The following is a 16432-nucleotide window of genomic DNA, read 5'->3' as shown; positions in this document are numbered from 1 at the left end:
ATAGTTACTGAATCTTTTCCTACCTGTTCTTCTGAGGACTCTTGTTGTGTTTACTATAAAAAATCCTTGAGATCAGCCTCAGAGGAGGTTTTTTCCTCTGGAAACCCAAGTCCTGTGATCTGTCCGACACAATCTCTGTAAAGTATTTAAGGCCCACAATTCTGCTCTCAAAGCAAAATCAGAGAAAGTACCAAATTTTGTTTCTCTGCATTCATTAAAGTCCATTTGGTAAAGTGGGCTTTGCCAAAATTGGAAGGAAACTTTTTTCCCCTCCTCTTGGGTAAGTCTCTGAACCTTTGCTAAGAGGGCCCACCTATAAGATAATCGCTAAGGGGAGGATGCCTGCTTGGAGACAAAACAGCCCTAGAGTTATTAGGGAGCTCAACCCTGTGGAAGGAAGAAGAGCCTGGAAGAGCCTATGAAAGAGGCATCATAGTTACTATTAGTTTTACAAAAATATTTTGTTGGGTTATTACTCAAGCCCCAAAAATACAAGCAGGGGACTGTGATACAGACAAAGCAACAGTATGTTGGTAACACAATTTCATTTTTAAACGAAGGCGAGGACCAGCTATTATTTAATATAAACCAGCTATCTAACATGATCAAGGTTTAGAACTATTAAATAAGAACCAAAGTAGTTAAAACTGTTTGAATCCACCCCCTCTTTCTTACTTATTTTCCATTAGGAAGTCCACAACGTATTTTTTCAAGCAGTAGAGATGGGCGTCCACAAGGCCTGTGTGGAAATGTATTCTAGGGTGCCTGCAAAAACAATCAGAGAGAAGGGGCTCACAATCAAGTAACATGGGTTCTATCCTATTTTTAGGTAGTAGGCATTAAAAGGTTTATAAGAGTCAAAGCCATGCTCCCCCACTGATCTCCGACTCTGGGGAGACCAAGATGGTGGATACCGGTACTGATTCTACCACAGAAAAGGTTTTCTTTTTATAGAAACCCTACCTCACACTTTATCAGGCCTTTAGGTGAACCATCAAATCACTGAGAAGTCATCTTCTTCCAACACAAACTTCTACTCACAATTCCTTTTTTTTTTTTTTAAAGATTTATTTATTTTAGAGAAAAAGCGGGTGTGAGAGCCCAAGCTGGGGGGAAGGGTGGAACAGGAGAATCCTGAAGCAGATTCTGAGTACAGAGCGTAACACAGGACTTGATCCGAGGACCCTAAGATTATGACCTGAGCCCAAATCAAGAGTAGGCTACTTAATCCTCACAATTCTTACAACTAACATTTTCCTGCTTTTACTCTGACTGCCCTACTTCCTGCAGGCCATATACTTCAGTCATGCTTTCCTCCAGGACTTGGCATGTATCACTCCATTTTCACAGAAGATGAGGTAAAATTCTGTGAACACTTACTAACTCCCTACTCTTACATATTCATCAGGATTTGTTCCAGATATAGCTCCTCTAGGAAACCTTCCCTGACAATCCAAGTTTACACCCCCACAGTGCTTGGTGCCCACCTCTATCAGATAAGTTATCATACAGTAAGTAACAGCCTACTTCTTGGCTCTTTCTCCCCGCTAGATTGGGAGTTCTCTGAGGGAGATAGCATTAGATAGCTATAAAGATAACCTTAGCTAAGGCTATCTTTATAGCCTTAGCACTTAGCATTATACCTGACACAGAGAATGTATTTAATAAATAGCTATTGAATAAACAAACAAATGAATGAATCCGGTCAAATTAAGGCCCCCTGCTTAGCTGCTGTCTATTTTATTTAAAGATTTTATTTATTTATTTGACAGAGATCACAAGTAGGCAGAGAGGCAGGCAGAAAGAGAAAGAGAGAGGAGGAAGCAGGCTCCCTGCCGAGCAAGATCAGGGATCGATCCCAACACCCTGAGATCGTGACCTGAGCTGAAGGCACAGGCTTTGAGCCACCCAGGAGCTCCTAGATCTTTTTAAAAAAAGATTTTATTTATTTATTTAACAGAGAGAGATACAGCGAGAGAGGGAACACAAACAGGAGGAAAGGGACAGGGAGAAGCAGGCCTACCCTGATGTGAGGCTCAATCCCAGGACCCTGGGACACAGAACTGGACCAGCCAAAGGCAGATGCTTAATGACCGAGCCACCCAGGATAGCAGCACCCCCCCAATTTTTAGGTTCTTGAGTACCAAGAAGTTCTTGAGGAAACAGAATTTTACAAATGTGAATGTGGTTACTTTGTGTTGCCAGGGTTTCACCTGAAGTCCACACCCTAGGGGTGCCTGGGTGGCTCAGTTGGTTAAAGTGTCTATTTTGGGCTCCTTGTCATGATCCCAGGGTCCTGGGATTGAGCCCTCCAATGGGCTCCTTGCTCAGTGAGAAGTCTGCTTCTCTCTCTTGCCCCCTCCTCTGTGCAAGCTCTTTCTCTCTCTCGAATAAATAAATAAAATCTTTTTTTTTTAATAAATAAAATCTTTAAAAAAAATGAAGTCCACACCCTGATAATCCTTTCCCACTTGATCTAGCCAATTTATTATTTATTTATTTATTTATTTATTTTAAATGATTTTTATTTATTTGAGAGAGAGAGAGAGCATGAGAGGAGAGAGGTCAGCGGGAGAAGCAGACTCCCTGGGAATTTCCCCTGAGCACGGAGTCTGATGTGGGACTCGATCCCAGGACTCCAGGATCATGACCTGAGTCGAAGGCAGTCGCTCAACCAACTGAGCCACCCAGGCGCCCCTTATTTTTAATTTTTATTTGTTCTAAAGATTTTGTTTATTTATTTGACAGACAGAGATCACAAGTAGGCAGAGAGGCAGGCAGAGAAAGAGGGGGGAAGCAGGCTCCCTGCTGAGCAGAAAACCCGATGTGGGGCTCAATTTTAGGACCCTGAGATCATCCTAAGATCATGACTGAGTCAAAAGCAGAGGCTTAACCCACTGAGCCACCCAGGTGCTCCTTATCTAGCCAATTTAGAAAGTTAAACTCTCCTGTTCTGTCCCTTGGTTTATGAAGTCCTTGAATCATTCAACACACTCTACCTATATTATTTAATCCTCATAACTATGTCACAAGGTAGATATTTTATCTTATTTTTATAGCTGAGATCAACTTTTCTTATACACATAGGAAAGGAGTAACTTCAGAGTTTTAATAAATAGGGTGCCTCCTGGCTGAGGTACCGATCTTGGCCTCAGGCTGGGGCCTGCTCAGCGGGGAGTCTGCACGCCCTTTACCCCTCCCCCTGCTCTGACCTCTCTCCCTCTCAAACAAATGAAATTTTAAAAAAGAAAAAATTTTTAAAAAAGAAAAAAAGTTTGATTAGGGACGTCTGGGTGGCTCAGTCAGTTAAGCGGCTGCCTTCGGCTCCGGTCATGATCCCAGGGTCTTGGGATTAAGTCCTGCACTGGGGCTCCTTGCTCCTCAGGGAGTCAGAAGTCACAGACAGAGATCACAAGTAGGCAGAGAGGCAGGCATAGAGAGAGGAGGAAGCAGGCTCCCTGCTGAGCAGAGAGCCCGATGCGGGGCTCGATCCCAGGACCCTGGGACCATGACCCGAGCCGAAGGCAGAGGCTTTAACCCACTGAGCCACCCAGGTGCCCCAATAAATAAACAAAAGTTTGAATAATCATCTTCTAAACTGTTATCAATCTCTAGCATATATGGTAGTAACATTCATACAGCACCTTAAAATTTACAAATGTTTTTCAGCTTTTTACTCTCATCCCTTAAAGGAGGTAAAACAACAACAAAAAATTCTCCCATTTCGAAGAAACATTCCAAAAATTTAGCTTGTATATTCACGCTAGAGATTTAACTACAAATGTGGAATATAATGAAGGAACAGAGATGGCAGATTCAGAGATTTTTTTCTTATCTTTCAGATTAAATTTATAGTGAATGTAAACCTTGGGACTGGAGACTAATGGCATTTAAATTGTCAAAAAGGTGGTTTCCTTACTTTATTTTATAGTCTTGAATGACAACAGAAATAAGGACTGAGTTTTTAAAATTAAATTTTATTTTATTTATTTATTTTTAAAGATTTTATTTGACAGAGAGAAATCACAAGTAAGCAGAGAGGCAGGCAGAGAGAGAGAGAGAGAGAGAGAGAGAGAGAGAGGAGGAAGCAGGCTCCCCACTGAGCAGAGAACCCGATGTGGGGCTCGATCCCAGGACCCTGAGATCATTACCTGAGCCGAAGGCCGAGGCTTTAACCCACTGAGCCACCCAGGCGCCCCCAGTTTATTATTTTTTTAAAGGTTTTTTACTTATTTATTTGGGAGACAGAAATCACAAGTAGGCAGAGAGGCAGGCAGAGAGAGAGAGAGGAGAGGAAGCAGGCTCCCTGCAGAGCAGAGAGCCTGATGGGGGGCTCCATCCCAGGACCCTGGGATCATGACCTGAGCCGAAGGCAGAGGCTTTAACCCACTGAGCCACCCAGGCGCCCTTCACTACAGTTTAAATCTCCATTTCTCTAGTGATTAATGACATTGAGAACTGTTTCATGTGCTTATTAGCCATTTGTACATTATTTATTTATTTATAAAAATATTTTATTTATTTGTCAGAGAGAGAGAGAGAGCACAAGCAGAGAGAGCCACAGGCAGAGCAGGCAGAAGGAGAAGCAGACTCTCCTACCCAACAAGGACTCAATCCCAGGACCCCAGGATCATGACCTGAGCAGAATGCAGACACTTGACTTGACTAAGCCACCCTGTACATCTTGTTTTAAAAAAACTGATTGATTGATTGATTGATTGACTGATTTTAGAGCACAAGCTCACTTAACATTCATCAGCAGCAGGGGTGGGGGGTGAGGGTCAGGTGAGGAAGAGAGAAAATCTTAAGCCGGCTCCATGGCAAGCACAAGCCTGATGTGGGGCCAGATTGCATGATCCTGAAATCACAACCTGAGCCAAAATCAAGAGTCAGAAGCTTAACCGACTGGGCCACCCATGTGCCCCTAGACTGGTTATCTTTGCTTTAAACATAATTATTTTTAAAAGTTCCTTTTTGGGAAGCCTCAGTGGCTCAGTCGGTTAAGCCTCTGCCTTTGGCTCAGGTCATGATCCTTTGGCTTCAAAGGCAGAGGCTTAATCGACTGAACTACCAGGTGCTCCTGCAGCAGTCTTTTATTATCCCAGATTTTGTATAATGAAAATCTCTGTCACCAAATCAAGTATGGTATTTCATGACTATAAGGATGATAATCACTAGCAGAAGGATGGAGAGAAGAATTAAATCCTAACGGGATTTAAATCCTAAAGGAAAATCCTAACGGGATTCTTTTAGCTTTGTAATATTTTCTTGCATGATATCAATAATTTTATTTGCTTGATTCTGAAAATGCTTAATTTCATCATTTCTAGGTGCAAATCTTGGTCCAGATGATCCCCTTAGAAGAAAGTCCTCTTCTTCATCTGAATCATCTTCCAAAAGATTTCTCTTTTCACTTTGCACAGAACCAGTGACATCATCATCATGTAGGTGATGCTTGAACTTGGGAGGCATACTTTCTACTCGATGAGTATTCTTCTGTTTCCTGGCAGAGTAAGTATTCACCACCTGGTCCTCTGGGGAGCTCTGGGCAGTTCTTCAGGGTGGGCAGGGGAAGGGGTGGGAAGGGCAGGAAGAAAGCAAGGAAGGGAGACAGTGGGAGCAGACCTGGTGCCCACTCCACAGCAGCTATGTGCCTCATCATTACAGTTTATTTAAAAAAAAATTTTTTTTAAAGATTTTATTTATTTATTTGTCAGAGAGAGAGAGAAAGATCACAAGTAGGCCAACAGGCAGGCAGAGGCAGAGGGAGAAGCAGGCTCCCTGCCGAGTAAGGAGCCCGATGTGGGACTCGATCCCAGGACGCTGGGATCATGACCTGAGCCGAAGGCAGCCACTTAACCTAAACTGAGCCACCCAGGCGCCCCTAATCATTACAGTTTAAAAGAAACCAGAGACCAAGGTTGCTCAGAAGTAGCTATCTATAATTCTACCTATAATTCTAATAAGACAGATTTTGGGGCAAGCACCTGTTGGATGGGTACCTGGTAGCTATTTTATAGGAAGGCACTCACTTGCTAGACCACCCCAAATGCCTGATCTTGGTGGCACTGTAAGTGGTCATCATGTGTGCACAGGGAGTTCCAAACCAAAGGTCTGCCTGCAGCAGAGTGGCTATGACACCGCTGGGGCTCAGGCCCCAACCAGGAAAAGCAGTTGTGTTGATGTTAAAGCCCTAGACTCAAAGTAGCAGCAGACAGGGACTTCCAGAGCTGGAAGAGTTCTTCAGAGTTCTAAGGATTGCTCCTCATTGTACAGATAGAAAAACAAAAGGAAATTATTTTTGTCCATGTTAAAAGCAATCCATTCACTCCTCTAGGTAACGGTCTCTAGCCTACATTCACTGAATACCTACCGTGTGCGAAACATTTGGGATACAGCACTGAATAAAATGGACATGAAAGCGGCATGAAGTGTACAGTGTAATTATGCTAAGTGTACAACAAATGAATGGCAAGCACAGAATGCGACAGAAGTGTGTAATAAGGGACCTTGCCCAGGCTGGGAAATGATGTAAACTTACCTTTAAGCTCAGATGTATGTGAAGGACGAACAGGAGTTAGCCAGGTGAAAGGGGTGGGGAAACTGAGATGGGAACTCTGGCAGAGAAAACAGTAGGTGCCAAGACTTGAGGCAGACTGGTGAGTGTGAGGAACTAAAGGTGCTCCGTACTGATAAAGCACACAAAACAGGATGGGGAGAGGCACAAGAAGCAGCTATGGAGGTGTGAGCCACATTAAGGATTTTGATCTTTATTCTAAAGGAAGGAGTCTCAGGTGTCTGGCTGGCTCAGTCGGTAGAGCATGTGAATACTGATTTTGCAGTTTTCAGCTCAAGGCCCCCATTGGGTACAGAACTTACTTAGAAATAAATAAATAAAGGAAGCAGGTTTCAGGTTACATGTACAGATAAAGGCAGAGGTATATAACACAGAATCATCTCCTATGTGTCTAGCATATGCAATATCTTGAGACTACGGACAATTTATATTCTGTAATCATACCACTGACTTAATAGTGAACTTAATCAAAGTTAAAAGGTAGTTTGGTGGAGCGCTGGGCTGAAAGGGTTCCAACTTTCATTTTGCCACTAAAAAGGGCACAATCCTTCTTCATGCCAATCTCCTTGTTAGGAAACAAAGCATTGGACTTCATTGTTCCAAAGTTTTGTAGAGGTCTGAGTCAGAATAACCCCATGTTCTACATTTTATGTCTTAGGGTTCTACACAGGATTTCACTTAAAGACAAAGTTTCACTGCCTCAAGAGAACGCTGGAGAACAACTGCAATTTTTAATCTTAGATAATATATTCACGAATTTTATTCAACAAACATGGAGATCGATCATTATTACCTACCCACTACAGAATTATTAGAATGACTAGAAATTACTCAAAGTACATTGCATAGTCCTTGTCAGACATTAGGCACTCGTTAATTGACAACTATTGTTGTTAATATCATGGGCCAAGTACTGTGCTTGGTAAACAGGGACAGAGTTGAAACAAACAGATGTCGCCCTTAGGAGATCACAATCTAGTAGGGAAGACTATATGTTTTTTTTGTTTGTTTGTTTTAATTTTTTTTATTTGACAGAGAGAAATCACAAGTAGATGGAGAGGCAGGCAGAGAGAGAGAGAGGGAAGCAGGCTCCCCGCTGAGCAGAGAGCCCGATGCGGGACTCGATCCCAGGACCCTGAGATCATGACCTGAGCCGAAGGCAGCGGCTTAACCCACTGAGCCACCCAGGTGCCCCGGGAAGACTATATGTTAAAAAACATTTCCTAGTATAATATGGTCTCTGTAATAATGTAGGGAGCTGGTACAGCAGAGGATGCAATGAGCTAAGATAACGGAACATGATAAGGTTTCACAGAAATGGAGAAAGCTAGAGGTTGGCTCTGAAAGATGAGGAGAAACTTATTGGGCAGGCAAAGTAGGAAAAAGATATATATATATATTTTTAAAAGATTTTATTTATTTATTTGACAGAGAGAGATCACAAGTAGGCAGAGAGGCAGGCAGAGAGAGAGAGGAGGAAGCAGGCTCCCCGCTGAGCAGAGAGCCTGATGCGGGACTCGATCCCAGAACCCTGAGATCATGACCTGAGCCGAAGGCAGTGGCTTAACCCACTGAGCCACCCAGGCGCCCAGGAAAAAGATATTTTAATTGAAGGGCTAGTGACAACAAACGCAAAGAGGTATGAAAAAAAATTCCAGGACCAATGATAAAGGTTCAGGCTGGAGAGATAGCCAGAGGTCTGATCCTGAAAGCCTTCTATGATACTTTTGTGTCATATGAAAGCATGTGGATTGGGGTACCTGGGAAGCTCAGTCGGTTAAGCATCTGACTCTTGATTTCAGTTCAGGTCCTGAACTGAATTGTGAGTTCAAGCCCCATGTTTAAAAAAGAAAAAGGATTTGGATTTTCTTTCTTTTTCTTAAAAAAGATTTTATTTATTTATTTGACAGACAGAGAGAGCATGAGGTGGGAGGAAGTCAGAGGGAGAAGCAGACTCCTTGCTGAGCAGGGAGCCTGATGCAGGACTTGATCCTGGGACTCTGGGACCATGACCTGAGCCGAAAGCAATCGCTTAACCAACTGAGCCACCCAGACGCCCTGGTTTTATTTCTTAGGTGGAAAACTATGGAAAACTATGCGCAAGAGCAAGAGCAAACAGGGACCTATGGAAAGTTATGGTTTTATGGAAATACACGCAGCATATTGGCTTTGTCTGTATTACCTAAACTGGGCTGGAATCAGATTATGTAAAATTCTCTTCTCTGAATAGTTCTCAGTAGTGAATGCCACAGAGATATTTTATGTGACCTTTCAAAGGCAGAAGGAAAGCTACAGGCACATTTGTAATGTTCTAAAGGTCAATGGATGGTGCCACATACTGTGGCAACTTGTTTGTGACACCACGGATATGCTAGACACCTAGTAGGTACGGAACAATATCCAGACTTACAGATCCTCCAGAACCTATCAGATATCTTCCTTCAGCTTCTCTTGAGTCCTGAGCCAAGGACTGTGTAGTTGTGTGGTGAAGGAAGCCAGTTTTCCCCGCAGGTCACCCACAGCAATGAGGCTGAAGGTGGTGAGAGATAAATGCGGATTCCAGTCTGTCCTTGTGGGTCCCTGTTTGCTCTTGCTCTTGCGCACAACCAGCTCTCCTTTCTGACTGCGTCTGGCTGACTCACAGCAATCTTAACTCTGAACACTAGACACAGAAGCAATAGCATGCATACACTGCTCTACCAGTTTCCACAATTAAATAATAAATCCTCATTCTATATCTCTCATGGGAGTTCTGATTCTCTGACTGATATAAAAATTGCTATCAGAACTGGTCCTGGAGAGGGGTGCCTGGCTGGCTCAGGTGGTAGAGCATGCGACTCTTGATCTCAGGGTTGAGAGTTTGAGCCCCACACTAGGCACGGACCCTAGTTAAAAAAATAAATATCAAAAAGAAGTGGTCCTGGAAGAACAGAATATTAAGGATGGGTTTGTGAATTGATTCTGTATTACCTACAATTAGTTCTCTAATTTGGTTAGGTTTATTTATTTATTTATTTATTTTTGGAAAATATTTTATTTATTCATTTGTGTATGAGAGAGAGACGGGTGAGAGAGAGCATGTGTGAGCACAAGCAGGGGGGAGCTGCAGGCTGAAGGAGAAGCGGGCGCTCTGATGAGCAAGGAGCCCCATGTGGGACTTGATCCCAGGATCCTGGGGTCATGACCTGAGCTGAAGGCAGACACTTAATCAACTGAGCCACCCAGGCATCTCATTTTAACTTATTTTTTATTTATTAAGTAGTCTCAACTCCCAACATGGGGCTCAAACTCATGACTCTGAGATCAGGAGTAGTCACATGCTCTACCGAATGAGCCAAACAGGCACACTGATTAGGGTTAAAGGTCTTTCAACTGAATGGATGACTCCTACCCAGGTTAACCAGAATAGTCTCCCTCACTTAAAATCAAGAGATTTTAACTTACCACTTATAAAAATAACTATCACATAGACCAATGTCTAATGTTAACATAGGAGTCATCAAAGCCTTCCTAGACAGGATCACAAGGCCACCCACCCTCCCTATCGTCCCAGCCCAGAATGCTGGAACCTGGTGAGGTCTGGAGTGTGACCCTTCCCAAGATGTGCTCTAGACAGCAAACTGCATAGCCCCACTGACAAAGGGCTCCTACTTAAAGACAAGCCCAGGAAAGAGAGTTGTCTCTCCAGTTATTCTTCTAAGCTGCCTGATCCATTACGTCTGAAGAATTTAATAAACAAAGATTTAAACCCTCTATAGAAACTGGGTGAAAGCTGACATACTAATTCGCACTCCACTCAGTCCCCCTGACCTGGCTAATATGACCTTTTGACAGGTCTGTCTTGCAGTCCTCAGTTCTTCCAGGACACAAAGCGGAATTCCTACTGGCTTCAGATCCAATCTCAAGCTGGTTATGTACATGGCCAGAGGCAAGAGACCAGTTAAGGATCACTCGGGGGTTCATTTCTCAAAGCTTGGTTCCAGCTTTTGCATGACTAGAGTTATAACAAATTTAAAAGTTATTACAAGCCAGCCTGCTCAGGCACTTCCCCACCCTTTGAGGTTCAATAGTTAAGTAAAAAAATTTCTCTGGAGTGACAGATAGGCGGTAGGCACAGAACCGTATTAGGTCTACAATACTGAATGAAACATAGATCTCATCTAGTAATCAGGGGCGCCTGGGTGGTTCAGTCAGTTGGGCATCTACCTTTGGATTGGGTCATGATCCCAGGATCCTGGGATCGAGCCCCACAGCGGGTTCTCTGCTTGGTGGGAGTCTGCTTCTCCCTCAGCCTGCCACTACCCCTGCTTGTTTTTTCTGTCAAGTAAGTAAGTAAAATCTTAAAAAAAAATTAATAATCTAGTAATCACTACTCTTTGTAAACTTTTAAAGACTTCCCTTTGCCTCTTTAAATGTTTTCACATCATATTCTATGCTTCAGAGACACTAAGTGACCTAGTTATTTTGCTTTCCTTTCTCTGCGCCTTTGCTCACGTAGTTCCTTCTGGAGTGACTGCCTTTACCTATGTATACCTACTACTCCTAAAATATATAAATCCTTAAAGCTCCAGCCTCAAATGTCATTTTCTTCTTAAAATTTTTCCTGATTCTCCTAATCTAGAGAGGTTTTTTTTTTTTTCCTAAATACAAAATTTCATCAGAAAAATCTCTGACAATACTAATGTTTCTATATGGTGTGTAACTATCACCTCTTTCAGGGAGGAGGATGTGAGACTAGATCATATGAGCATAATGTCCAGAACAGTGCCTTAAAAGGCAGTCATGAAATAATACTTATTGAATGTCTTAAAAGAGTATACATTCTGATGAGTCTACTGACTCAAAAGAATGTTGGGAGACTTCAGGAAAAAGTCCTGATGAGTTTGGGTGTACTTCAGAATATACCCAATAGGTCCAGGGGAGCTGGTGAGCTTAGGTGCCTAACAGGGAATGGGAGGACGGGCAAAAATGGGATGGACTACTGAGTAAGACAGCTAGTCCCACTAGCTGACAGGGTAGGTCTCTGACAGGGTAGCAGCTGAGGATCTCCTTCTCTTAACCTAGCCCTCACAGAGCAGCTACAGAGACAGACTGGATGGACCCTTAAAGGCTGCCTTACATGAAAAATTGCTTGTATAACTTTAAAGCATCTCAGTTTTTCCAAAATTAAAATATCCTTTTTCCAAACCTCCCTTCTCCTCCCTTCAGTCCTTTCTCTCTCTTATCTTTCACAGCCAAATTTTTGTTTTTAAATTTATTTATTTGACAGACAGAGATCACAAGTAGTCAGAGAGGAAGGCAGAGAGACAGAGGAGGAAGCAGGCTGCCCGCTGAGCAGAGAGCCCGATGCGGGGCTTGATCCCAGGACCTTGAGACCATGACCTGGGCTGAAGGCAGAGGCTTCAACCCACTGGGCCACCCAGGTGCCCCATCACAGTCAAATTTCTCAAAAGCATTGTTCAATGTGCTATTACCATTTCATCATCTTCCACTCTACCCACTTCAATAAGGTTACTAATGGCTTCCATTTTAGCAAAACCCAGTGATCTCTCTTAAGTTATTACCTCAAAGTTATTATCTCACTCTGAACACTAGACACAGAAGCAAAAGCACGCATTCACTGCTCTACCAGTTTCCACAATTAAATAATAAGTTCTTATTCTATGTATCAACATTACTGTTACTTTTTCCCTCTGGCTCCTGTAATGTTATATTCTCTTGGGTTTTCCTTTTTTTTTTTCCTCTCTCTGCTCTAAGTTTCCTTTGGAAGCTCATGATCTTCTCTCTAGCTGGCCTAAGCTTGTTCCTAATTCTCTTTTCTCTTCCTAAGTGATTTCATCTTTGTCTCTGTCATCAGTCACCACCTATACATCAATGACTAAAACTTTTTATGTTAGGCGTCATCCTATCCTTTGAATATATAAAAACTTCTTACTGAAACATTTTCCTGAGTATCATAAAAGCACCTCGAATTCAGCATAACCCAAACTGAACTTTGGATCTCACCTCTACAAACTGAGTGCTCCATCTCATTATCTATTCTGTGGCTCAAACCAGAAATGTGTCATTCCTGACACTTTTCTGCATCTTGGCCCCAAGGTTCAATCACACACAAACACCAAGTTCTCAGTTTTTATCTGCTAAGTCCTTCTCTAATTTATCCACTTTTCTCCATTTCTACCATCAATACCCTAGTTCAAACTACCATTATTTCTCACCTGGATTACTACAATACCCTCCCTTATCTGGTCTCTCTATATTCTCTTACCAAATGCCAATTCATTCTTCACACTACATCCAAAGTTATCTTTTCAAAAGGCAAATCTGATCATGCCATTGTCCTACTTAAAACCTTTTGGTAGTTAGGACTATAGTAGATTTCAAAAATGGTCATAATTATTCCCTTCCATATTCACATCCCTTTGCAAAGTGACTGTAGCAACTCCCATCAAGAGAGAGAGTTTAGGGCGCCTGGGTGGTTCAGTGGGTTAAGCCGCTGCCTTCGGCTCAGGTCATGATCTCAGGGTCCTGAGATGGAGTCCCGCATCAGGCTCTCTGCTCAGCGGGGAGCCTGTTTCCCTCTCTCTCTCTCTCTGCCTACTTGTGATCTCTGTCTGTCAAATAAATAAATAAAATCTTAAAAAAAAAAAAAAAAAAGAGAGAGAGAGAGAGAGAGTTTATTTTCCCATGCCATGAATCCGGGCTGGACTTGTGACTGCTTTGGTCAAAACAATGTGTTAGGAATGATGCTGTTTCAGCCCTTTCTCCCATACACAAAATTAAAGGGTCACACTCAATTCTGCTCATAAAAATTCCATGTCAAAACACCTTCAGGGCGCCTGGGTGGCTCAGTGGGTTAAGCCGCTGCCTTCGGCTCAGGTCATGATCTCAGGGTCCTGGGATCGAGTCCCGCGTCAGGCTCTCTGCTCAGCAGGGAGCCTGTTTCCTCCTCTCTCTCTCTCTGCCTGCCTCTCTGCCTACTTATGATCTCTCTCTGTCAAATAAATAAATAAAATCTTTAAAAAAAAAAAAACAAAAAACCACCTTCAAACACAACTTGACACTCTGGATCTATTAATGTCCTCTTCCAACAAATTCATTGGTTCTTACTGTATGTTAGGCTATGTATTAGATACTAGGGTTACAAAGACAAAATACAATCATTGTCTTCATATAACTCATAGTCCAAAGTAATAAAGGGTTATAGACATTATTTAAAAATCTCTACAGTATATAGGAGACCACAAAGGAAAAAGAGTCAGTTTGGCCTAGTGCAAAGAGGGTCAGGAGAAGCTTCAGAGAGAAGTAATATAGAACTTAGTCTTGAAAGAGAAGAACTTAGTCTTGAAAGAGCGGGTATTTCACCAGGTAGAGAAGGGTAACTGGCTGAAGGAATGCTAGGAATGATGAAAACAAAGGAACAGAGGTGTGAATAAGAATGTAGAATTCAGAGAACTACAAGCAACTCTCCATTATAGGGCAGAGTGTTGGGTAGGGGTTGTAATGGCTAAAAGGAGTATACATGGTTGCATGACAAAGGCCCTTTAGGAATTTGTGCCTTATTTTATAAGCTCTGTGTTTACAGGTGTAGAGGGAAAGTAGTAGTAGAAAGCAAAGTCGAAAATTTGGGAGAGTGCTAGAAAAACTCATAGAGCAAGGTTCCAAGGGAAACAGAGTAGAATGGGGTGAAAGGCATAAGTGACTGAACCAGGAAACTTCTTCCTCTAAGGTTGGAGAAAAGAAAGTGAACGTGGGTCTAAGTAAAGATAAAATTATGGGTAGGGGTAGGTAGTAGGCTCGGGAAATCAGTATCTGTTAGCCAGGATTTTCTCTCAGGAGGAGGAGGCGGCAAGTACTTTTCTAAGACAGAAAGGTGGTGATGGTTGAGAGTAACTGCTAAGAGAAGTGGAAGGGTTGGGTCCAGGAGAAGTGTAAAAATGCAGAGTGGTTTTTAAGGGTTCAGCTAAGATTGGAACCACGAATTTACAGTGAGGCCAATTTACAACACTGCATAGTATTTTTCCTGAAGACCTGAATGAAACAGATGTAGGAACAGACAAAATAGAGTAATCCAAAGTTGAGAGTTATGAGGGCAGATATAGCAAAAGGACAGTGAGTGAGCATATGTAGGGAAATGCCTAAAGTTGCACACCACAGGATCTAGACTAGATAAAGGAGGAAATGAGGGAGAGAAGGAGGAAAAAGAGAAAGAGGGAGGGAGGGAGGGAATAGAGGAACTGAAAGATATAGAGACTGAAATGAAGGAAACAGTTTTCCAAGTGAAGACGGCAGAATAAACACAGGCATTGAGTCCTAGTACTTTTTAAAAATTTGTTTACTTAGAGAGAGAGAGAGCATGAGTGGCAGGGAGGGGCTGAGGGAGAGGCAAAAAGGAGACTCCCCACTGATCAGGGAGACAGCCAATGTGGGATGTGGGATATAGGGCATAGGGCTTGGGGCTTACTCCCAGAATCCCAGGATCCCAGAATCCCAAGATCTCAGGATCATGACCTGAGCTGAAGGCAGATTGCTTCACCAACTGAACTACACAGGGACTCAAGCTTTACTCCTTTCGAAAGCGCATTAAAGTGACTGTAAAGGGTTTCTGTTGTTGTCCTCATTGTTTTTTGAAAGGAATAAACTCCAAGGACAAAGATTAGGAGACGTGAATATAGTGAAACACTCTGGAAGCTGGAAAGCAGAAGGATGGCGGTGGCAGATTCAGCACATCTAAGGAAAGCTGAATCCCAAGCCAGCCATAAAGAAAGCTGCGGAGAAAGCTGATTTGTACTGCAGAAGCCCTGAAATGGTCAGGAACTGACAGCACTGCTTTTACCCACCGAGAAAGGAGCCTGGAATATTTTTCTCTGAAGCCCGTAGTCAGTCCAAAAGAAAAGGCTTAAGGTTGCAGACATGAGGGTTCTTTTACAAATAACCTATCTATATCACTTTATAGAAGTGAAAGTTAAAAGTACAAAGGAGGGGGCACCTGGGTGGCTCAGTGGGTTAAGCCCCTGCTTTCGGCTCAGGTCATGATCTCAGAGTCCTGGTCCGGCTCCCTGCTCAGCGGGAAGCCTGCTTCTCCCCCTTTCTCTGCCTGCCTCTCTGCCTACTTGTGATCTCTCTTTCTCTCTGCCAAATAAATAAATAAAAACTTAAAAAAAACCCCAAAACCAAAAAACAGTACAAAGGAGTAAGACAAAGAGTCGCAGTGCCTAGGCTGGTCAAGATACCTTGGGAAAGTTTCTTGATTCTGATGTCCACAAGTCCCTCTGCAACCCTCCCCACAAAAAGCTCCAAATTAGAGAAGTACTTTAGGAATTATGACTGGCTAGTAGCGTTGGGGATACCAATTTGGATACATAGTATTTCAAGACGTTCCATACCTTTGGGAAAATAATCAAGAGCATAAACCTATTTCTCATTATCTGGAGTCCCAGAAATACAGATCTGGCCATGCATGATCGTTGAGATTTTGAAGTAAGTCCTTTTCTTCCCAGATATAAATGTCTAAACTTAAACAAGATGAATGTGTAAACATTTTATTCCATTTAAAAGATATCCTTTACAAGCTTGCTTTAATATTATCATTACCCTTCCAGTAAAAAACCTTGACTAGTACTCAAAACAACATAACACTGGAGAAAAGCTACATGACTTTCTTATTAAATATTTGGCACAAACACCTTTTACTTATGAATTATTAAAAACACATGTCTTTCAGAAATAAAACAGGAATTTTAGAGCTTGGGGGGGTGTCTTTAAAGAAAAACTAAGCCAATTTCAGTTAGAGAAACTGAGGTTTAGAGAAGCAAAGTTACTTGCTCAATATTATATAGCTGGTTTGTCTCAAAA

At 42.4% G+C, this 16432-nt stretch overlaps 1 protein-coding gene across 3 annotated transcripts in view; it reads right to left on the bottom strand.

The window, feature by feature from the left end:
* EIF2B3 (eukaryotic translation initiation factor 2B subunit gamma) overlaps positions 1 to 16432 on the bottom strand; it is a 126388-nt gene that overhangs the window by 45696 nt on the left and 64260 nt on the right. For all 3 annotated transcript variants that reach the window (XM_032301697.1, XM_032301696.1, XM_032301695.1), the window contains exon 6: positions 676 to 765. In XM_032301697.1, coding sequence (XP_032157588.1) covers positions 676 to 765 — 90 coding nt within the window. The remainder of the gene's footprint in view (positions 1 to 675; positions 766 to 16432) is intronic.

The sequence above is a fragment of the Mustela erminea genome, chromosome 10 (genome assembly GCF_009829155.1).
Source record: "Mustela erminea isolate mMusErm1 chromosome 10, mMusErm1.Pri, whole genome shotgun sequence".
NCBI classification, from domain to species: domain Eukaryota; kingdom Metazoa; phylum Chordata; class Mammalia; order Carnivora; family Mustelidae; genus Mustela; species Mustela erminea.
Note: the sequence above shows the minus strand (reverse complement) of the source record. Positions and strands in the feature narration are given on the sequence as shown.